Here is a 23,626-nt window from a genome sequence, read left to right on the forward strand (position 1 = left end):
CAAATCCCTTCTCTTGCTTCCACAGTTATATTTGAAATATATATATTTCCCAGCATACCTTGCAGTTATGTGGCGTCAAATAGGTCCTCACTAATGGAAGGGGAGCAGATGTTTGCCGCTGTTGAGTCTAGGCCTTAAGACACTGGTCTGAGTATTCTTTGTTATTTTTCCCCCTGCCTACAGTGGGAACCCACCCTCACTGGTGACCCTGCCTGGACGATGGAGGTGATGCCAATTCCCTGGGGGACAGCAGAGCAACAAGAGAAAGGAGCATGGGATCTTGAATGGCCATGTAGAGCAGAGCTGCCCTGCCAACCCAAACTCTTCTCATTGGAACTGTTATGGGTGTCTCAGTCCGTCCAGGGTGCTATCACAAAATACCAGAGATCGGGTGGCTTATAAACAACAAACATTTATTTCTCAAAATTCTGGAGGCTGGGAAGTCCAAGATCATGGCACTGGCAGATTCAGTGTCTGGTGAGAGCACGCTTCCTAGGTAGCTATCTTTTTGCTGTACCGTCACATGGTGGAAGGGGCAAGGGAGGGTTCTTGGACCACTTTTATAAGGGCACTAATCACATTCATGACGGATCTGCTCTCATGACCTAATCGCCTCCCAAAGGTCCAACCTCCTAACACCATCACCTTGGGGGTTAGGTTTCAACATGTGAATTTTGGGAGGACACAAACATTCAGGCCATAGCGTATGGGATAAAGAAATAAACTTCAGTATTGTTGGATCTCTTGGTTACAGCAACTGAGCCTTTACACTTATAATACAAAAGGATACATAAGAACTATTTTTTTTTTTTTTCGCGGTACGCGGGCCTCTCACTGTGTGCCCTCTCCCGTTGCGGAGCACAGGCTCCGGACGCGCAGGCTCAGCGGCCATGGCTCTTGGGCTCAGCCGCTCTGCGGCATGTGGGATCTTCCCGGACCGGGGCACGAACCCGTGTCCCCTGCATCGGCAGGCGGACTCTCAATCACTGTGCCACCAGGGAAGCCCTACATAAGAACTTTTAACAGTGATTGGCTCTAGGAAGCGAAGTTGTGTTGGGAGGGAGACTGAAATTTAATCATACATCCCTTTGTAAAATTTGAATTTTTAAAAGCTTGTATATGGGTATTATCATATATTCATTTAAAAATAACAGAAAACAAAACAATGCTTTCTCTTTAACAAATTAGAGGTCTGGGAGACACCGCTTCGGCAAAGATCCCCGGTGCTCTCCTTACTTGCTGCAAGTAATAACCCTTCCTTCTCCCGCGAAACATAACAAAACCAACCAACCAACCAACAAAATTACAGTTCTGATTTTTCCATAATGGTATCTTAAATGAGGAATGAATGAGTTTCAAGAACAAATGTTTTTATTAACCATTGATTTCACTACCTTCACTTTATGAAGATGTTTGCTAAGGAAAAGGTAAAATTGTTTGTGACTTTCATTAACTTGTCATTCTGTCAACAGGACACTGCCAAAGTATGTGAGCTTAACATAGACCTGTAATCACTACCACTGAAAACATGTACATTTTTATTTTACCAAAACAATCAGAGAACACAGGAATGAGCTTCTACCAGACAACAAGTTAATGTGGCATCCACAGGAACGAGCTGTAACTGCACCCCACCATGAATGGTCCTGCTTTTAGATATTTGTCTTCATGCCTCAACAAATGCAAGCATAAATACCTTTCTATTAACATCATGGGCACAGAACAGGGTTCAACGTGACAAAGCTAAAATCGTCCTTGACTGATTTCCACTTTGTCCATGTTACACTAAGACACATCATTTCGTTCAGTTCCTTAGAAACTCATATTTAAAGGTAACTCATGCTGCAAGATTAATTAAGAGACTGTACTTAAGGTAGTAAGGTGCACTGGAGATTTTTCTTCTTTTCATTCTAAAGGGACTTTACTTTCTTACGCTCGAATAATTTCCAGTTATTTTCAGTTCAAGTTCATAAGGTACCTCTTCAAGATTCATACTACACTGGATAGAAGATGCTATGGACAGATGCAGAGGAACCAAGGGGTAGCAGAGGTGGTAGGGAATGCCAACATTGTTACATGTGGCAGAACTGCATAAAGGGTACCGACAGGTAGGCATTCTGACATTACGTCTTCTGAGTAGGAACTAAAGATAGAATTTCTCTGTTAATAATTATCTTAATGTACAAACTTTATGAAAACTGTTCTCCCTTTGATTTCTACCAAAGCTTTTTCTTCCTAAGTATTCTCCAAAAACCCAGTGTTGATGGTATTTTATTTTATTCTTTAATCCCCCGGGCTTTTATTTCTTTTTTAAATTGTAGTTGATTTGCAATGTTGTGTTAATTTCTGCTGTACAGCAAAGTGACAGTTATATATACATTCTTTTTCATATTCTTTTCCATTATGGTTTATCCCAGGACACTGAATATAGTTCTCTGTGCTGTACAGTAGGACCTTGTTGTCCATCTATTCTATATGGAATAGTTTGCATCTACTAACCCCAAACTCCCAGTCCCTCCCCTTCCCCCTTGGCAACCAAGTCTGTTCTCTGTCCATGAGTCTGTTTCTGCTTCGTAGATAGGTTCCTTTGTGTCATATTTTAGATTCCACATATAAGTGATACCATATGGTATTTATCTTTCTCTTTCTGACTTACTTCACGTAGTATGATAATCTCCAGGTGCGTCCATGTTGCTGCAAATGGTGTTATTTCGTTCTTTTTTTTATGGCTGAGTAGTATTCCACTGTATATATGTACTACATCTTCTTTATCCATTCATCTGTCAATGGACATTTAGGTAACTTATTTTATATTATAGATGTGTTTCCCTACTGTGTATTTATTATATGCTCATGATGTGAAATGAAGCACTTTAATCATTAATATCATGATTTACAGCAACAGCAATTGACAGATACTCCAAATGCTTCTAATTTAGCTACACACTTTTATAAAATGGTTAAGAAGTAAAAAAAAAACAAAAGCAAAACACTTTAAATACCATCCATCTTAGCCTTTAAATGGCATCTAAACCTTAGAAGTGAAATATTATAGCCAGTATTTATAAAAGTAATTGTAAAAGAAGGACTAATGCAAACACAGCGTAATATAACCACATGGCCATGGATATATGATAAATCTAAATAGCAACTTAACATCGGAAGTATCATAGTTGCAGAAGTTCTGAGATATTGAAATGAAGGTATAGTAGGCCAACTGCTAAGATGGCCGCAATGGTCCCCTCTCCTGGCATTCACCATTTATGACCAAGATGGCAGGCTGAGCAAGGCTATCACAACCGCCCACCTCGGTCATGGACCACTTTTCCAGGACTGAGGTGATCACTCCCATGGAGCTGGCAGGGCCGGTGATTTAACTCTAACAAGCAGACTATGGCCAAGGTGATGGGTTATCATTTCCCTGATTAGACTACAAAGATGGCGACTTCCACGGTGTCAGCAATCTCTCTCTCTTGTTGGCTTTGATGAAGCAAGCTGCCACAGCAAGGAGTCCACATGGCCGGGAACTGAGGGCAGCCTTGGGCCAACAGCCCAGGAAGAACTCAACCCTGAAAACCACCACATGAGTGTGAGCTCAGAAGTGGACGCTAACCCTAGCAGATGCCTGTGGCCCTGGCTGACACGGCGATTACAGCCTTTGAGAGGCCCTGAGCAGAGGACCCAGCGATAAGCCACGCCTGGACTCCTGATCCAGAGACTATGATATAACAAATTGTATCATTTTAAGCCATTAAGTTTGGGGGTAATTTGTTACACACCAAGTGATAGCTAAGACAGAAGGGTCACTGCTGTGCATTCTTAGTATGTTGGTGAACCCAGACTTAACATCAGTTAGTACTGCTTAATGGAATCGACATACAAATTGTTATACCGTGAATCATTTGCAGTTAAGACGACATTTTTCAGACTCTGCCAAAACAAGCCTTCCGCCTTGGGGTTGTCGGGCCACTGGAGGATGGAGCTCTTGCAGATCCTCTGCCGCAGCCTCAAATACTGCGAATGCTGCAACACTGGCTCCAGCAGAATAAAGACAATCACATCCATATTCTCATCGATTAGCCTCTGCAAGGCCAAGTAGAAAGCTGTTTTAAAGTTCCAGTTTTTGGCATACTTTTTGGTTAGAACAAATATTGTTTTCCTGCTTTGGTTGATGCTCTGCATGAGGTTGTCGATGATGGCGAGTCCCGGGTCCCAATCCCTTTCCTCTAAACAGAGGAGCACATTTTTGTCCTCACTCTCTTCCAGGTGGAAGCGCAGCTCATTGATCACCCAGTCCGTGACAGAGGCATCTTTGGTGTCATAAGAAACGTAAGCATCGTAGAAAGTCTGGGATGTGGAAAGAGACCTGTAGCCTTTTACCTTAGCTAAGCACACATGATAGAGAAACCAAGCATCCCAGTAAAACCAATGATGAGCCAGGGCAGCCAGCATAACTGAGATGGTGACAAAAAAGGTGAAGAAACAGAATATTGCCGCAATGGTATCTGAAACACAAGTTGTGAGCTCTAGACTCACAATACTCTTGCCTTGTTGATCCCCAGGACTGGCGCAAATGACATCTGTCAATCTGGGAATTGTGACGTTCAGATTCCCATCCATCCATTCTCGAAAATCTCCGATGTCACAGGTACAGTCAAAAGGGTTTCTACCTAGTTCCAAAATGGCTAACTTGGTGGCGGTCTTAGTTTCAAACGTGGATTTGTTGATCATCTTGAGCTGGTTGGCACTTAAATCGAGGTGTGTCAGACTGCTGGCTTCGGAAAGAAAGCCGGACGGCAGGTGGGAAATCCTGTTTTGACCCAGGAGCAGTGTCTCAAGAGAAGATGTGAATTTCGATAGGCTGTCAGTTACAAAGAACAGCTCGTTCCCACTTAAGTCAAGCAAGCAGAGATGAGGAAACTGCTGTAGTAATGACCAGTTAAAGAAATTTAACCTATTATCATTTATATATAGTTCGGTGAGACTCCGGGGCAAGTTAAGGAAGGCTTCATCGGGGATACGCTGAAGGTTATTAGAGGCTAAACGAAGCCGTGTCAGATTGCTGAGATATTTAAAAATTTGCCAGTACCTGACATCTTGAGCATTCCACAAAAGGTCAAGGCGGTTTCCACTGAAAACTAATTCTTCCAGGGACATGCTTTTCAGGTATGGTTCTGTTAAAGTAAAAATACTATTGTAGCTCAAGTTTAAAACTTTCAGCTGAGTTAAATTTTGAATAAATCCTAGACGGTGTGTTACCCCTGCTATTCGGAAGTAGTGCGCATTGTAGCTCAGATCTAGAACTTCTAACAATGGCAATTCGCTGAAAGCAGCGTCATCGTCAAAGTCTAGTCTGTTGTTTGTCAAGTCCAAATACTTGATACCACGCAAAAGTGAAAACTCAGTTCCATTTAACGCTTGACCGTTGCCATTTGAAGACAGATTTAAACAGGAAATGTTCCTAAAACCTTCAAATTGCTTTATCCCAATAAAGAAAATACTGTTCAAGCTTAAATCTAAGGCTTTGCCGTAATTGGAACATTGTGGCTTTATCAAAGGATTGGTGTTATGATAAAAATTCGAATGTGGGTCAAACTCAGTAACTGCTGACCGTGGCTTAAGGATATGCCTTTGGAAAGAGGAGCCATTTGCATTTTGTTGCTTGGTATCACTGACCAAGGGTGATATTCTGTTTTCGGACAAGTAAATGATTTTCAGGTTGGAGAACGACTGGAAAACGGTAAAATCAATTTGCTTAATAAAATTAACGCCCAAGTTGATAGCCATTAAATTTGAGAGGTTCCTCAGGGGCTGGAAATCTTCGTTTCTAAGTTCCTGGAACACATAACCTCTTAAATGCAATATCTGGAGAGATGTAAGCTTTGAAAATTTTTGAGAAATATTAATGTACTGTGGATATTTTTTCAGCTCGTAGTTGTAAGATAAGTCAAGTATTTCTAAGGAGGGCAGTTTTGCCAAAAATTCCCCAGAGGCTATTTCGTCCATTAAATAGTTGAATTCGAGATGCAGCACCTTTAGATGATGCATGTTGTCAAACCAGGTCGCAGGAACCTTCCGGAGCGAAGTGCTAGAGAGGTTTAGGTAGCGAAGTTGGGTCAGGGTTTGAAAAGCAAGAGGATGTATCTGAATTGAAGCACCTCCTTTGCAAGGTATGCAGGGAAATGGCGCGTTAAAACATCTCGGGCAGTTCCCACTTAAATCTAGTACTTTTAAATTTCTCAGTCCCTTGAAGTCTTCTTGACTGATGTTTTTGATCTTGGTGTTGCTAAGATAGAGCTCTGTTAGGGAGCTTGGCAGTTTGGGTGGCACGTGGAAAAGGGGATTAAAAGATAATGACAGCACCTTCAACTTGGTAAGGTTTTCAAAGGTTCCATCTTCTACGGCAAAGGTTTCATTACAAGCAAAGTAACAGTTCCAGCCCAAATAGAGACTTTCCAGATTCCTAAGTCCAGAAGTGTTCTTTTTCGTTAACACAGTTATTCTATTTTGAATTAGACTAAGTTCTTTCAAAGATTTTGGCAAACCAGCCGGTACTTCTTGTAACTGGTTGTCTTCAAGCAGTAACTCCCTTAGGTTTTTTAGGTTGAGAAATGCCCCGTCTGTAATAGTCATACCGTTCTTTACAGCAGGATTTTCATTCTGGGGCCACAGCTTGACGTTATGGTTTAGATCGATCTTAGTCAGATTTTGCAGCCCTTGAAATGATTCATTTGTTATGCGTCTGATGAAATTACCAGATAGGTCTAGTTCTGTCACACTTTTGTCCACTGTTTGGGGTACCTCGTGTAATCGACGATTGTTACATTCTGCAATAACGGAGCCATTTCGTTTTGTCTCATCGCAAGGATAGCTTCTGGAATAATTTGCTTCAGCGAAGAACTCACAGGAATCAGAGATTAGCAGGAAAAGGCAGGTCAGAAGCAAAAAGTGAAGAGTCATGTTTTCCTAAAGAAAATCAAAGTGGAGTCACAATATGAGAGGGGCAATATTTGCCGGGCATTTCATGATGAAATTCACAGTGCTTCAACCATACTTGGCCTGAGTTTTGAAGTGGGAGTTCTCTTAACTGTTAAATACACTGCATTAAATTAGGTTCCAAACGATTTTAGTTTTTGACCGTGTTCAGCTTCATGGTGCTCAAAGAAGTGAAAGATGAAGCTATCTGAGATGTGATGACAAGAAAACCTGAAAAGCTTTTGCAGAAGCACTCATCAAGATGCCTCACCACCATAACGGGCCTGATGCTGGACCCTGGCTATGGTTCACGCCAGATCTATAGCACAGCAAGCTATACATCTGTCGCTTCGACCTATTAGCATAACTCGATGAAACTTTGGCCAGTCCCAAGGAGAGTCCAGATCCGGAGATGACCTTTTACCTACACAGCATATATTTTATTGGTACTTCCCACAATTTTTCTATACCTCTATGATGGTATGTATCAAATTCTCTTATGTCCTAGCATGAAAGTGGACATTTTCTGTCGATAATAATAGCAAACAAAGTGTCACGTTTTACGCCAAACGTAAACATTTTCTCACCCATGTTTATGTTCCCAGTAACAAACGGGACAGGTTCTATTACTATCCACATTTTGTAAGTGAAGAAACAAACTCAGAGACTTAACTAACTTTCAGAAGGATAACACACTGTAGAGGGGAGACGAGTCCATCTGATTCCAACATGGCATTTTTAATCACTAACCATCGTGCTATACAATCTCATTTTGAAATCTTTATGCCAGAACAGTTCCTCAAATGTAGACAGCACTCAAAAAATGTTTTCTAAGGAGGCTACTATTTATATGTCCCTTATCATACAAACATTGGCATGAATAGCTGTTCTTCTGCTTTTGTAAACTTCTGTGGGGAAGACATGACGCTTTCTATTTTTATGCATCCTTTGTAACATTTAGTAGAGTGCCTCACTTTCTGCGACTCTTTCAGGGGCTGAATATATTATTTTGGTAATTATACGAAGCAATGAACAGATTAATGTGATTGGTATGATCAAGGGTTATAGTCAAAAAAACTCTCAAAATCTTATTTCGCCGGGTGTGGAGACCAATCTTTACTAAACTATTTTTCACTAAAGCCCAACTCACGTCCTTATTGTGAGTTAAACCAAGTACGTGCTTTCTTTTTAAATTCTCCTGGAATTCAGGGTTAGTGAACTAACAGTCACTGCCATACCCTTCCTATATTAGAAAAGATTTTTACATGGATGTTGAGTATTCTGAGGATCAATAATTACTGCCATTTGTAACAGCTAAGGAAAAGCCAGCTCCTTATGAGATGAAAACTAAAGTGGAACAGAACTTCCAGACATTTTCAGTCTCTCGTAGTTATCTCCAACTACAGCACCATCAAGGTGCCGCTGCTTAATGTTTAACTTTTACTAAAAGAAAGCCCTGCTTTACCTGGTGTGATAGGCAGAATTTTAAGATGATTCCTATGACTTGTGCCCCTTGGTATTACTCCTGTAATTATGTTACATTATGCGACAAAAAGGAGATTATCTAGATGGCCCTAATCTAATCATATATGCCTTTAAAAGCAGAGAGTTTTTTCTGGTTAGTAGCAGAAGAAGAGTCAGAGAGATGGGAAGCAGGAGAAGAATTGGACACATAACTGCAGACTTAAAGATGGAGGGGGTGGGCCCCTGACAAGGAATGCAGGCAGCGTGTAGAAGCTGACAGTGGCTCCCTGTTGACAGTTAGTAAGGAAATGGGGGCCCTGATCTTACAACCACAAAGAACTAAAGCTGACTGACAGCCCAAATGAATTTGGAAATGGATCCTCAGCCAGAGCCTTGAGATAAGAGTCCAGCTGGCCAACACCTTGATTTTAGCCTTATGAGACCTAAAGCAGAGATCCCAGGCAAGCCTAACCCACAGAAATTTAAGCTAATAAATGTGTATTGTTTGAAGTGTTTCAGTTTGGGGTTATTTGTTACACAGCAATAGAAGACTAATACATCTAGGTGGGCTTCCCTGGTGGTGCAGTGGTTAAGAATCCGCCTGCCGATGCAGGGGACATGGCTTCAATCCCTGGTCCGGGAAGATCCCACATGCCGCGGAGCAACTGAGCCTGTGAGCCGCAACTACTGAGCCTGTGCTCTAGAGCACCAGAGCACCCGTGCTCTGCAACAAGAGAAGCCACCGCAATGAGAAGTCCGCGCACCACAACAAAAAGTAGCCCCCGCTCACTGCAACTAGAGAAAGCCTGCGCGCAGCAACGAAGGCCCAACACAGCCAAAAATAAATTAATTAATTAAAAAAAAACACTTAAAAAAAAAAAGAGAACTAATACATCTAGAAAATGTGTGTTAAAAGATGATTCACAGCTTGAAAATATGCAGCTTTTGCAGATGCCACTCCAGGTCTCAAAGTTCTACATCTCCACTGGGAGACACAGGTGTGCCAAGGAGGTAACGAAGCTCGGGGATGCGAGGAACTTTGGCAAGTAACCCAGGCAATATTATGTTTGCTCAGCACCTAAGCAGATCTAAGACTACGTGACTTCCAAGTGTGAACATTTTGGAAGTTACTTCCTGACTCTTCCTTGTCCTCTCCTAGCTAGTGGGTGGCCTTGGGGGGGTCTATTTGATGACACGCACAGCTTATTAGTTAGCTCTACAGTCTAGTGGGTTAAACAGACGTGAGTGAAACACAACATTACGAGATTTCAATGGTGACACAAAGAAGTAAGTGACACTAGAAGAGCCTAAAAAGAGGAGGATTTGACCTCTTCACGGAGGCTGGGAAAGGTTTCCCTGAGGAAGTGGAACTTGAACTGTGATTTTAAGGTTGATTTGGCATGTATAAAACAGAAAGAGGTCAAAAGAATGTCCCAGCGTATGCAAAGGCCCTGCGTGTATTCCTTTGATTTTCCCGTGCTGTGCCTTCAGAGGAGCCCTGGACAGGAATCAAGAGGGGCATGGTGTGGGCCTGAGACAAAGCACACCAGGTTTCAAGTCCTCAAAGTCGACTGAAACCTGCAGAGAACTGCTTGCAACAGTAGGACTCAGAATAAGAAGCGGGGCTAAGAGGATTGGAATGGCACGGGAGAGATGACAAACAGAGATGTTGCAGAGGTCCTCAGCATCTCCATGTCACTACAGTCAATGGACATTTTTCAGTCCTCGTCTGAACGAGCACGTGAATGTAAGGGACTGAAAGAAAGTCAGGGATGTTAAGAAAAGATGAGAGTGGATTTTGATCTTGATCTGAGGAGCAATGCAAGCCTTTGAAGGTGGTACCATGCTCATTATTCTACAGTCATCACTGGCAAGAGGGCACAGACCTTCAGGAGCAAGGTGATGGTAGCGTGAACCAAGTTGGTGGCAATGGAGATAAAGAGAAATGGATTCAAGAGATACTTAGGAAGTAACACTGAGAAACATGGCAATAGATTATAATGGGGAGGTTGGATTATGAGGGAGAGGGAAGAATTCACGGTGACTTCCAGGTTTCTGGTCTGTGCAACTAGATGAATGAGAGAGAGGGTGCCATTCACTGAGGGAAAAGATCATTTGGAGCTGGGGAAGCGGGGAGTGAATAGTATTAATTAAATTTGACATGCTGAACTTGAGCTGAGTTTGTGATCTTCCAGTGGAGACATCCAGTAGGCAGTTACATATGTGCATCTCCGACTCAGAGGAGAGTTCTGGTACAGGGATGAATTTGGGAGTCATGACAAGTACAGCCATGAGTGTGAATGAGATCATCCAGGGCAGTGTAAGCCATAAAGGATCTTCCACATTTCAGTTCTACAACAACAATTTTAGCACCTGTTTTTCTAGTACTTTTATGATTTCATTTTCTTCTATTGAAATATCTTATCCCACTGAAATTGTTTTGGCATAAAATGTGAGGTGGGGACCCACATTATTTTTTTCTAAATGTAGACCTGGTTGCCCCACCATCATTTATTGAATAATCTTTTGCTCACCAATCTGATTGCTCCCTTTATCATATGCTAACTTTCCTATGTATTTCGATCTATTTCTAGACTCTTACTCAATTTCGCCAATCTCTTCATCATTCACATGCTGGTACCACATGTCTTAATAATTACAGTTTTTAGGTATGCTGGCATCTGATAGGGCAAGTCCTGTTCATCATTCTTCTTTTGTGAATGGATCACTCCTATCTTACCTTCTAACAGGTTCTCACGGGTGTACACTAAAACTGTAGATTTCTATATATTAATTTTATACCAAATCGCTATACTAAATTCTCTGATTATTTGGAATAGTTGCCTCTCCATGTGATTTTCTTGGCTAAGCAATTAAACCGTCTACAAATAATGATGATCTTATCACCCTTTATGCAATCTAATTTATTTTTATTGTCTAATTGCATTGCCTAGTTACTCCAGAATCATGAAAAAATAATAGAGCAGAGGTCAAAAAAAAAAAAAAAGCAAAGACTGACCAGTTAAACCACACACAGATGTAAATTCTGCCTCACAAAAAGCACAGTAAGCAATGCCAAAAGTGAAATAAAGTAGGAGAAAGTATTTGCAGTTCATATCACAGATAAGGGGGTGATATGTTTGATATGTAAAGACTTTTTAAGCATAACTGAAAAGACAAATTATTCAATAAAAAATGAACAAAAACATATTAACAGACAGTTCACAGAAAGGAAACACAAATGGCTCTTAAAGGAAAATATACTCAACTTCACTCAAAAAATTACAGAGATACCATTTTTCACTGATTCTACTGCGTAGGTGAGGCCACCTCTAAGATGGAGAGAAATCTGTAATATCTATCAAAATTGGAGAGATATACTTAGATTCAGCAATTTTAATTCTAGAAGCAGATTGTAAGAGAGACCCTCACATGTACAAATGCCTATATACAAGGATGTTCCATGCAGGGCTGTTAGCAATAGCAAAAGACTGGAAATAATCTAAATGCCTATGAGTAGTGGTCTTGTTAAATAAACCAGGATGTTATAGTCATACAATGGAATACTATGCAGCAATTAAAAAGGAAAAGGTAGCTCTATATTCACTTATTCATTCATTCAAAAATATTTATTAAGCATGTACTTTATTTTGGGGACTGTTTTTTTTGTTTTTGTTTTTGTTTTTTTACGGTACGCGGGCCTCTCACTGTTGTGGCCTCTCCCGTTGCGGAGCACAGGCTCCGGACGCGCAGGCTCAGCAGCCATGGCTCACGGGCCCAGCCGCTCCATGGCATGTGGGATCTTCCCGGACCGGGGCACGAACCCGCGTACCCTGCATCGGCAGGCGGACTCTCAACCGCTGTGCCACCAGGGAAGCCCCTTGGGGACTGTTTTCAAGCTGGGAATATAGCAATGAACAAAACAGATGAAATTACCTGCCCCTTCGGAGGTTACATTACAAGATGTTAGATGGTGGAAAGTACTAGGGAGCAAAATAAGGATGGGAATGGGGATGGTCACGTAGACTGCCCCTCAGTTGGGATATGTCTGACATCTTTGTCGTGATTAGACTGGGGTAATGGGTTTGGGGGAGGACAACCTGAGAGGTCAAGTGCCACTTGAGTCACAGCTCACCTAGGGCACATACACAACTTTCACTGTTGGTGTGGACCCTGATCACCTGGCTGAGGCAGTGCTTGTCAGCTTCCTATTATACTTTTTAATTATAGCTTAATAAAAAAATTTTAAAATTCATTTTTAAAAAGTCCCCTGGGGAACAGATGGCCAGGTGGTTGCAGACTCTTCTCCTAGAGTGGTAAACAGAGTGCTGTTGGTAGGCAAGACACTTTTATGTGGTTACCTGGGGGGGTCCAGAGGACAGGGCGGTGCTGTGCAGCCTTCCTAGCCTCAAGTTAAGGCCTCAACATCTAATTCCAAACGTGACTGTCACACAACACTGAGCAATTGAGGAGAAAAGCCTCTAGGAGGCGCCGGAGACCAGAAGAAGAGCCTTTAGACACTTCAGGATGAAAACGGCCTCCCAGAGAATCTGAGGCAACTTAAAACAAAGCTTGGAACATGGAAATGAGCAGAACATTGCAGGAAGGATTTCTGAGTGAAGAGCTTGACGTTCCTAACTCCACCCTCCCGAAAATGTGTCCTGAGGTAAGAACAGGAGTTGACAAGTTCCAAATAACTTCAGTTTGAAGAGAAGTACATGGACAGGAAGAGTGGGAGGCGGGGAGCAGGCAGTTAGCAAAGATGTTGAAGAGAAAACCCTGATTGTTCAGGCTTCCCCATCCACCTCAGGGCCTCACAGATGCAAAACGGACTGCAAGGGCTCATAAACATTCAAGGGCTCTGAGGTGAGACAGCAGAGCCCAAAGCCCTGGGCAGCAAGAGTCACACCTTTCCAGCCAAGTTCCTCCTCCTGGCCACATCCATGCCTCTGGCTTCCAGAAGTCTTGGCTCCAAAGGACATCAAAGGGAACCAGGTCCCAGAGAACTAAGAAGGATACTGGAGAGAATTTATCCCCATTAAGGTGTAACCAATGAATAAAAAACATCCAGCCTGGCAGAAGAAAAATGGCAACTCAGCAAATAGAGAAATGGCAACTACGCGGGAGACGCGGAAGAAAAAGAAGAGAAATGGCAACTCTGTAAATAGAGGGAAAAGGGGCAATTATGCAAATAAGGTAGAAAGTAAAACTATGCAAATAAAACAGAGAGAGACAGAGAGAGAAGGAAAGAGAGAGAGGAAGAGAGAGAGGAAGGAAGAAAGAAAGAAAAGAGATTTCTGTTGTTTGAGGCTGACAGCTGAAGGAGCCCATTAAAGTGAGAGCAAAGGGCTAGAAGCCTACAAGGTGAGAAAGGGCATGAGAGGAGACCACAGCAGACAAGGAATGTGTATGAAGTTGAGGAAGATGGAAAGCGGGTGGATGAGTGGTAAGTGGCACAGCAGAGCAGAGAAGGCTAAAGCCAACCAGAGCGAGGTCAATTCACAGCATACAAGCCCGGAAAGGCTCCGGGGCCGGCGGGCAAGAGTCAGGGCGGCGGTATGCCTGGCAGGGCTGCACAGGGGACGGGTTGAAAGTCTGCATGAGAAGTTAGACCCCTCCTGATTCACTCCCTGAGACTTACTACCTCGAAAGGTTGAATCCAGAGCCTTCGGTTCAGGAATTCAGGCACAAGTGAAGGCAGGGGCAAACTGTCAAAAAGCAAACAGGAGGGTTAAAGCACAGTGTGCATCTGGAGCGCAGAATCCCATCCTCTTCCCTCCTCTGGCTCTGGGGCCTCTGACATCCACCTGGTTTATAAATGCCCCACTCCAGCACCCCAGGCAGGAGATTGGAGCATCTCATTGGGAAGATGGACAGGCACAGCAGCAGGGCCATGAGTGTAAAATTTAAGGGGACCCCCAAAAATGTAGTCATCAAGATGAATATAGTTTTAAAAAAGTAAAGTCCCTGATGGACTATATATCAGCATTAAATAACGACAGAATCGGACCCTGCACTTGCAAAGCAGTGTTTCACCTGCCTCACCCCATCCCGGCTCTGGTTCCAAGAAAACTTGATTTACCGAAATAGGCAACCAGCCTGAGGACCAGAGTTTGCCTATTTGATTTTTAAAATACAGCACTAAGATATTATGTATGTTGATTGCTGAGCTTTTGGGGACCCTATCTCCCTGAAATTCTCCACCAAACCAAGTGCTTCACTCTCCTCACCCTAGCCCTTGCCCTGCACCACAACAAAAATCCCCAATCACACTGGCACACCCTAACCAGAAGCTGGCTCCCATCCTACGCTGGGACCTATCGTTGGGAAGGCCAGTCCTTGCAGCTGAAGCTTCTCATTAGCTGTTTGGTGTCCCACTCCTGAGTATGAAATAACCGTCAGCGCCAGTCACCTGGAATTCACCCAGCATCAAAGAAAGATGGACACAAGCAAAAAGAAAAGACAAATCACAGACACAGCAATTGATAGAATCAGGTCTTCTGGCACCCAGGACAGTGGTTGATGCTTCATTTTCTTAATGCACATCCTGTCTTGTACAGATGCTCAATCCTCCCTCTGCAATTCTGAAATCCTTAAAAATCTGAGCACCAGAAGATTTTCGGGCTTTATCGTAACTTATTTGGCAGCAAAACCTGATCCAAACTGACCTAAGGCTAGTATGATCTTTATTTATCCACTTAGCAGGAGCCCTCTGGTTTCATGGCAGAAATCGCCATTGTGCGTAATCATCAGGGCTGCCGTCGGCGCATCGGAAGTATTCTCTAATAAATCCTGTATATACCATCTTCTCTTGCTCAAATACAAATTCTGAGCTTTGACACAATTCTGGCCTACAGGTTTCAGGTAAGGGACTGTGAGTTGATATTTAAACCTCCTTCACTGGAAACACATTAGCGATTCCTGAATTGTCCTTGGCATATATTAAATCAGAAAAGAGAACGTGGTTGTCAATGGGACCAAGTTATGACTTTCATGGGCCTGAGATACTTTGGCCCTCATGTGCCCCTTCCTCCATAAAGAAAAAAAATAGTAAAAATTATATTTTATGACCACGTTGGTATAAAGACAAATATAATCCAGGTTGGAATATATTCATTCTTTTGCTGATTTTTAAAAGAAATTAAAATCTTTGCTTGAAGCATCATGGGCCCGAGGTCCTGTGTCTTCTGTGCCCAAAGTGAGACTGGCCCTGGTTGTCAATGATGGCATCTTGGGGCTCAGATCAGGTCCCCAGAAACTCGACAAGATAAGTAGGAGACACTTACTGAAAAGCAAGGTAAATATTACATTGGGAGAGGCTGAAGGGAAGGCCGAGGGTTGAGTGTAAGTGGCAGGAAAGAGGACCAGAAAAGGAGAGTATTGCAGGTTGAATTATGTCCCCCCAAAATGACATGTTGACGTTTTAGCCTCTACACGTGAACGTGATCTTATTTGGAAATAGGATGTTTGCAGATGGAATCAAGTTAAGATGAGGTCATACCAGACTAGGATGGGCCCTAATTCAATGACTGATGTCCTTATAAGAAGAGGGAAGTGTGGACACAGACACACTCCGGAAAGAAGACCATGGGAAGATAGAGCAGAGATTGGAAGGATGCAGTTACAGGCCAAGTAACGTCAAGGCCTGCCGGCCACCCCCAGAAGCTGGGAGAAAGGCATGGCCCAGATTTTCCCTCTCAGCCTCCAAGAAGGAACCCACCTTGTTGACAACACCTGGATTTCAGACTTCCGGCCTCCAGAATTGGGAGAGGATAAATTTCTGTTGTTTTGAATCACCAGATTGGTGGTACTCTGCAACAGCAGCCCCAGGGAACAGATGGGAAAAGCAGAGAGCAGGGGAGTAAGTGCTGACCGGTGGAACCCACTGCTGAGACAAGTTCAAGCTGCCAGAAAAAGCCCTTTGGTCAGGCCAGTGAGCTCAGTGCATAGCACACCCTGCTAAGGATGACTGGGTCTACACGGTCTCAGTCTTTCGCTGGGTGCTGCCTTGGAACACACAGAAAAAAAAAATCAAGACCCATTTCTTTAAAGAAAGCATATGAGGCTGCCCTGGTGGCGCAGTGGTTGAGAATCTGCCCACTAATGCAGGGGACACGGGTTCGAGCCCTGGTCTGGGAAGATCCCACATGCCGCGGAGCAACTAGGCCCGTGAGCCACAACTACTCAGCCTGCGCGTCTGGAGCCTGTGCTCTACAACAAGAGAGGCCGCGACAGTGAGAGGCCCGCGCACCACAATGAAGAGTGGGCCCCCGCTCGCCGCAACTAGAGAAAGCCCTTGCACAGAAACGAAGACCCAACACAGCCAAAAATTAATTAATTAATTAAAGTACCCTTAATTTAAAAAAAAAAAAAGCATATGAATCACACGCAAAAATGAAATTTGTGGGCTTCCCTGGTGGCACAGTGGTTGAGAGTCCACCTGCCGATGCAGGGGACACAGGTTCGTGCACTGGTCTGGGAAGATCCCACATGCCGTGGAGCGGCTGGGCCTGTGAGCCATGGCCGCTGAGCCTGCGCGTCCGGAGCCTGTGCTCCGCAACGGGAGAGGCCACAACAGTGAGAGGCCCGCATACCGCAAAAAAAAAAAAAAAAAAAAAGAAATTTGCTTCACTTCCTGCACCCTGCCGAATATAGCATTGCATGCTACTGAGGAAGTAATTTCACAACCGTTTTTCTGGTTTCCACGGCAAATCAGATCTTTGGTTGGGTCCATGGTATACAATAAGCCCATCCTCTCCTTTGGGCTCTGAGGGAACCAAACGGCACAACGAAAACAACCTATCTCAGTCCCCACCTACATCTTCCTTTTCACCTTGGGCCCCAGTGGACACCAAAAACATAACTGTGAAAGGCCAGTGCAGTTTCAGGAACAGCTCAATAAAGCCTGCCTTAGCTGAGTGCACCCTGGGAGTCAGAGTGAGCCCAGGAGCCACGCTCAGAGCCCAGCCCATGGGGCGAGAGCTGTAGGCAGGGCAGAGACCACAAGTGCGGGGTGCAAAGGCAGCAAACCCCACCATGCGAGGCTAAAATAAACCCTGCAGGTTTTACCATAACACAATCTAGGGTGAAGGTGGTCTGTGAGGCATCTACAGCTGCCTTCCTGGAACAGACAGCTTTTTATCTTTTCACACCCCTTTCCTAGCCTGCAAGCAGCGATGTTGCAAAGCTGCCCCCTCCCTCCTCCCTCCTCGAAAGCTTCCTTTGCTAAGAGGTGATTTGCCTCAGACCATCTCCCCAGTTGCACCCCTTCCTCAGAATAGAGCCTGCTGATGCCCCCCTGACATGAAAGGATCAAGGGCACCTACTGATTATAAAATGTGATGAATCCGCCCAACTGAATGACTTAGCTGTTTGAGCATGACGCAGGACTCCACCAGAACTAAATGTTTGCCAAACTGGAAATATTTCTAATTTTTCATGGGTTCTGATGTGTTTGCAGTTGATATACTGATATTATGTATATTGATATATTGATATTATTGATATTGATATATTGATATTATGAAAGTAAATTAATAAAGAAATGGCTGGGCACACAGAATTTGTCACCTTACATGAAATTTACAGTTAATAATAGATACTTGACTTGATCCATTCCACGTTTGATGGATTCACTAACAGCTTTGGAAGACAAAAGAAACCACTACCACATTAAATGCACGTATCGATTTCATACACATAAAAATATGAAAAATTATGCTGTTTGAATTCCAGGAAATACGGTAGCGTGTGTTCGTTGAGTGCTTTATCATGAAGCAAACACTGGGAGCACAAGTCATGCATTTTCTTGTCTGAGCTTCATAAAAATCAGTGAGGTGGGTGCTATCATAAGCCCCCATTTTACAGACATGGAACCTGAGGCTCAGAGGCTCATCTACCCAAGGTCACTTAGATGGTAGGTGGCAGACCGGAAAATTCAGCCTAGAGGTACCCACGTAGTTAACAAATTGGTACCAAGTGGCTGGTTGGCAGTGATCTGGTTTCAATTTTTGGCAGAAACACCAAAGCCATACCTGGAACCTTCTGGAATTAAATGCTGGGGGTATTACCCACCTTGCCTTTCCACTGATCAGTCTAACAGAGAGCACTTCCAGGTGCTCTGTAATTCCACAGAACAACTGGAAATCCACTGATTCTAGACATATTCACCAGCTAGTGGCTCTTCGTAACCACTTGAAGAGTCAACACAGCCTGTATTGTTAATGCCGATCCAGAACCATGGGTTATGCGTTTAAATGTACTGTGTCTGCATAGCCCTGAATAGTTCTAAATTGGGGATAATACTTTAAAAAATAACAAATCCCTCAACTCCATTTAGTAACTCAGTTGAACTCAAATGGTACTTCACTGGAATGACATCCCCCTCAGTAGACCCCAGAGGTGATGCTGAGACACACAAATAATATCCAACTGAGTTTCCAAGCCTGACCCTGGGTCATGACGTCCTCCCCTGCGAGACATACCCTGATACTGTCAGTCTGGGTTTCCATGGGACTGCCTTCTCTCTCATCAACCCCCGTGCAGTTTGCAGGACTATTACATGAAAGAATGAGAAGCAGAATGAAGAATGGACTTGATCAAGTGCCCTCGCCCTGATCCACTGCCTCGGCTTTTCAGATAAGGCATACAAGGAACTTTGATTTTGCTTTCTGGAATCAAGCTAAGGGGCTAATGAATAAGCTTTGGGTCTTCCTGGAGGCCTTGTCAGCCCCTAAAAAAGTCTGTGCTCCTTAAGGAAAGGACCAAAAGAGCTGTTCAGATGCTGCCCGAAGACAGTGGCCCTCAACTTCAGCTGCCCATTGAGATACCTGGAAAGTTGAAAAGCTACGAATGCCCCAGCCCACTCCAGAGATGCTGATTCCATTAGTCTGTGGTTCAGCCTGGACAGCGGGATTTTTTAAAGCTCACTCTATGATTCTAGTATACAGTCAAGGCTAAGAACCTCTCCCCGAGGCCAGGAGTCGGCTAGGTCCTTGCCTTCCACCCTCCACCAATGACGGGGGTGGGGGGGCATTTTCCCAGTTTAGTTTTATTTTATCTTATTTCCACTTTCTTATAATACAATTATATTGGCTATCACAGCAGTTTACAAATATCAAGTCAAAATTGGATACGTTCAAATGCAATTCCATCTATGTCATTGGCCCTGCTGGCCTAATTCCTTATGAGCCCTTGCAGTCATTTTCTAAGCATCAATTTCAGGGTAGACTTAATTTACTTTCAAGGTCTATAATGTGCATCACTGGATACAAAAAATGAACTTCAAGAGCTTATATATACATTAAATACTGGTAAAAAAAAAATAACTCCAAGAACTTCAATAAGCACTAAATGAGCGTGGAAAAAAAGATACTAAGGTAAATGTGGGATGGGAGTCTCTTGAAATCAGTCTTTGCAATGGCTCTTAAATCTCATTCAATTTTCTAGAAAACATACCATTTTTAAAAAATTGTAAAGGTTTTCAATCTGACAGTTCCTGACGGTAACAAATGCTGACCACCTGCTATGTCTAAACACTATAGAATATGATTACGGAAATAGTAACATCTTTACTTAAAAACTTTGAACAAGAAAAGTAGCAATTATGAATACACATTAAGCTCCTGGTAGATGAAGTCTGGGCTTTGCCCAGGCACTAGCAAGCGGCCCGGAGTGAGCCAAGAGAGGCTGTCCTTTTCTGTGCAAAGAGCAAAGGACAAACACCTCCCCACCTGCTTTACCCCCAGCCCTTTCACTCTAGATGAGAATACCATTTCTGGCAGGACCAGAAAGTCATACCCCAGTTCAATTCCTAACTTGGAATTTGCTTCTTTTCCTCTTGAAAATGATAAGACCACTGCAGCATCTGATTTTTGAAATTTCCTGCACACTGGACCACTCTGTCTACATTTAGAGTTGCCCCAAGACTTCGCCTTTTTATATTGATTTGCCCATCCATCACTTTCTTTGGTCACACCATTTGCCACCAAACCCTATTTCGGGGTCAGAAATCCTCTATTTTCTTGGAAAGCTTTGTTAAAAGAATAGAAGGAGCTTACCACTCTTCTGGGGTCGTCCTTCCTAATAGCTCATTCTAGAACCTGCAGTGCTGCGGAGTGGTACCCGCTGTGCTACGGGCGCACATGGACAGAAACTAACCAACTTCCTAAAACTGGCCGCTTTACCATCAGCAGAACCTCGCCTGTGGTTTGCAAAAGCTTATGTGGGAAGAAGGGAACTTGTGATTTCGTAACTGTTGCCAAATCATTTATTGACTATGCTGTAAAATTTCAAAACTGAAATGGGGGCGTGTAGGAAAAAGTCATTTATAAAATGATTTAAATATAACCCGAGCCAGATCGATCCGGTGCATTTTTGTTAGTTTGGGTTTATCTGTGTGTACGTGAGGGCGGGTGAGGGGTGGCTAAAAGGATCCTCAGCAAAATGTTAAGAGCAGTGAGCTCTGGGAAGCAGGACTGGGGGGAAATGAGGGAGAAATGGGGAAATTTTTCCTTTTCCTTAAAAAATTTTAGTGTCTTTTCTTCAACTTTGCCACAAATGTGTACTTGATTTAGGATTGCACAAACTCATTTTTTCTCATAGAATTCATGGATGTAGTTAAATAACATCTGCACCGCTTCGTCTTTGTTCCACACATTTCCAGGACAGCACATGGTGAGGTGGGCATGGGTCCCTCACCAGGCAGTGGCCACAGAGTGCGCATCTCCCTCCTGGGTGTCCCTGCACCTCAGCCAGTACCCGGCACGTATTATAAGCTCAATAAATGTCCACTGAATGAGTGAGTGAATGGATGAGCAGAAGCATGAGGCAGGAAAATTTAATTTCCTGATTTGCTCTGATAAGTGAATTGGATTTTAAGCTCTCACAGAGAAGGCCCTGGAAGGTTTAGCCACAAGCAGGAGTCAGCAAACTCCAGCGTGTGGGCCAAATCTGCCCAGGGAGCAGAGAATGATTTTCACAGATGAACATTTGCCATCGATCTGATGAGACAGAACACTAACTGTAAACTCCAATGAGGCAAAAAGTTAGCATCCCCCCACCAAAGAATCCCATTCTTCTCATTATTAGACCTATATTACAAAAAAACTGCATTTGATGATTATATTTTAAATGTTATCAATGAAATAATTGTGTAATGTGCTTTTCTCTTATTCTATAAGTACCTACATAATGCCCTCAATTGGCCTCTTGGCCTGCAAAGCCTAAAATGTTTACTTTACAGAAAATATTTGCTGACCCCTGGCCAAAAGAATAGTCTAGAATGGGATATAATGTGCTTCATATTGCTTTCCTCTCCTTGAACCGGAGGAAACCACATTGGGGACAGGGTGGTAGGGACTGACATTTCTCTCTCTCTCTCTCTCTCTCTCTCTCTCTCTCTCTCTCTCTCACACACACACACACACACACACACACACACACACACACACACATATCATTTTTCCCTCAGGCCCTTGGTCTGCCTCTCTTGCATAACCTCTGTAAGACAATGTACGGGCTTTGGAAACCCTCTAACCACTGGTCCCTCAGGTGATTCAAGGCGTGACACATGGTGTGGGAAGGGATTCCTATGATGTCAGAGAACACGGCCCGTGGCTTCGTGGGCTCACCAAAAACCTGGGTAATAGTCACCTCAAAGACCTCATCTGGCCGCCACGCAGCCTCTTGCTTTCTCTTGAAACATTTGCTTGGAAATAAAGTTTAAGAAAGTAAGTCAAAATGACCACCAATATTGGAGTAGTGGAAAGCGATCAGCGTTTCTAGAAAAGCCAGACACACAGGGCCTGGCCTTCAGGCCACAGAATGTCGGCCAATCGTAGACCAGGCAGCTGGGATCACATAAAGCATGGCGCACACTTGGGTTATACTTGCCAAGAGTCCAGTGCCCATGCCAGGCAAACAAGAAAAACGAGCTACTTAATTAAAATCAAATGAGCCATCACAGGTTTTTCCACAAAGCCAGTAACCATAAAAGATGAAAATGAAAATGGAATTGACACAAGGTCAGGACAGTCACAGCAAACCAGAAGTTTAGCCCACGTGGAAAGCAGTCCGAGGATCCGGCCCTCTGCCCAAGCCCAGAAACTGGCTATCAGGGGCCCAGTCTGCTCTCCCGGCCCTGCCCTGTGAGGGCACAGGGCTCCGGGCAGCTCTTCCCTGGTTCTTCCCTTTGCCATCCACGCTGACTCAAATCTTTATTTCGAAATGGAGATGATCGGTCATCAAGTGCTTCCACCTAGCAAGCCTACCAGACAGCACGCACTTCCCGGATGCACAAACCACCCTCTGGGGTGCTTGAGCCTCTCTGAGCCTCAGTTTTCTCAGCTCTCAAATGGGGAGAAGAATAACAGTATCTTTCTCTTACGGTGGCTTTAAGGATTAAATCATGCTTGCGGAACCCTTAGAACGTCCCTAACAGAGTGAACACTCAACTAGCAGAGCTAGGATTAATGTTACTACTCTCATTGTCATGGACTTCACTCACCTCTAGGCTGTTTCCCGCAGTAGGCCGGGAGGGCCACTCAAGGCGCTGGCTGTGACCCTTTCCTCTGGCGTCAATGAGCACCAGTGTACTCGTAGGGCCGCAGATGGCTTCAACCCATCAAGGCTGCAGTGAAATCCCGCGTGTGGACATACCGTGAAACCCTGGACATGGCTCAAGACCTAGGACAACATCAGGTGTTGGGAATCAGTTGTTTGTCCAAAATAATCAACATGAAATACAAAAAAGGCTAAAGCGGAAGGGGTGTTGTAAAAGAAACATTTCTCAAGCAAAGGATTTGGATGAAGAAATACACAAAAGGATTCCTCTACACAAGGCCAGATCTGATATGAGCCTGTTCTGGTTTTAAACTGAGGTGTAGAGCTCCTGAGGGGACAGCAAGCTGCCTTTTCCGATCAGTGCAGACACAGGTGACATGGGCCGCAGGAAGCAGGTATCGTCGGTCTCCTGGTTCTCCTGCTCTGGTTCGCTAAATCCTGAGCCCCGTAACCCACTTGCCCTGACTTACTCCTACCCCACTGCGTGCATCCCCACTGCAGAAGTTCTTGTCCATCTGTACTATCATTTCTCGTTTCAAACAAAAGCTTAAAGTGCTAGTCTATAGAATGCCTCAGTACCCATTAGAAAATGGCAGCCTTCTGCACGCAAAAGTTTGCTGAAAGC

General features: G+C 43.7%; 1 protein-coding gene across 4 annotated transcripts; it reads right to left on the minus strand.

The window, feature by feature from the left end:
- Positions 1-392: 392 nt before the first annotated feature.
- Positions 393-20,615, minus strand: TLR8 (toll like receptor 8). 4 transcript variants are annotated; one of them, XM_019928532.3, is made up of 3 exons: positions 20,499-20,615; positions 14,084-14,147; positions 393-6,966 (listed from the first exon to the last, which is right to left on the minus strand). In XM_019928532.3, exon 3 carries the CDS (start codon positions 6,958-6,960, stop codon positions 3,853-3,855), a length of 3,108 nt encoding a protein of 1,035 aa, XP_019784091.2. In that variant the 5' UTR covers positions 6,961-6,966; positions 14,084-14,147; positions 20,499-20,615; the 3' UTR covers positions 393-3,852. The 4 variants fall into 4 exon arrangements, with proteins under 4 accessions (XP_019784091.2, XP_033705916.1, XP_073655237.1 ...); XM_033850025.2 differs by having other exon boundaries at positions 14,081-14,147; XM_073799136.1 differs by lacking the exon at positions 20,499-20,615 and adding an exon at positions 16,160-17,002.
- Positions 20,616-23,626: the final 3,011 nt, after the last annotated feature.

This window comes from Tursiops truncatus, chromosome X, assembly GCF_011762595.2.
Source record: "Tursiops truncatus isolate mTurTru1 chromosome X, mTurTru1.mat.Y, whole genome shotgun sequence".
Taxonomy (NCBI): domain Eukaryota; kingdom Metazoa; phylum Chordata; class Mammalia; order Artiodactyla; family Delphinidae; genus Tursiops; species Tursiops truncatus.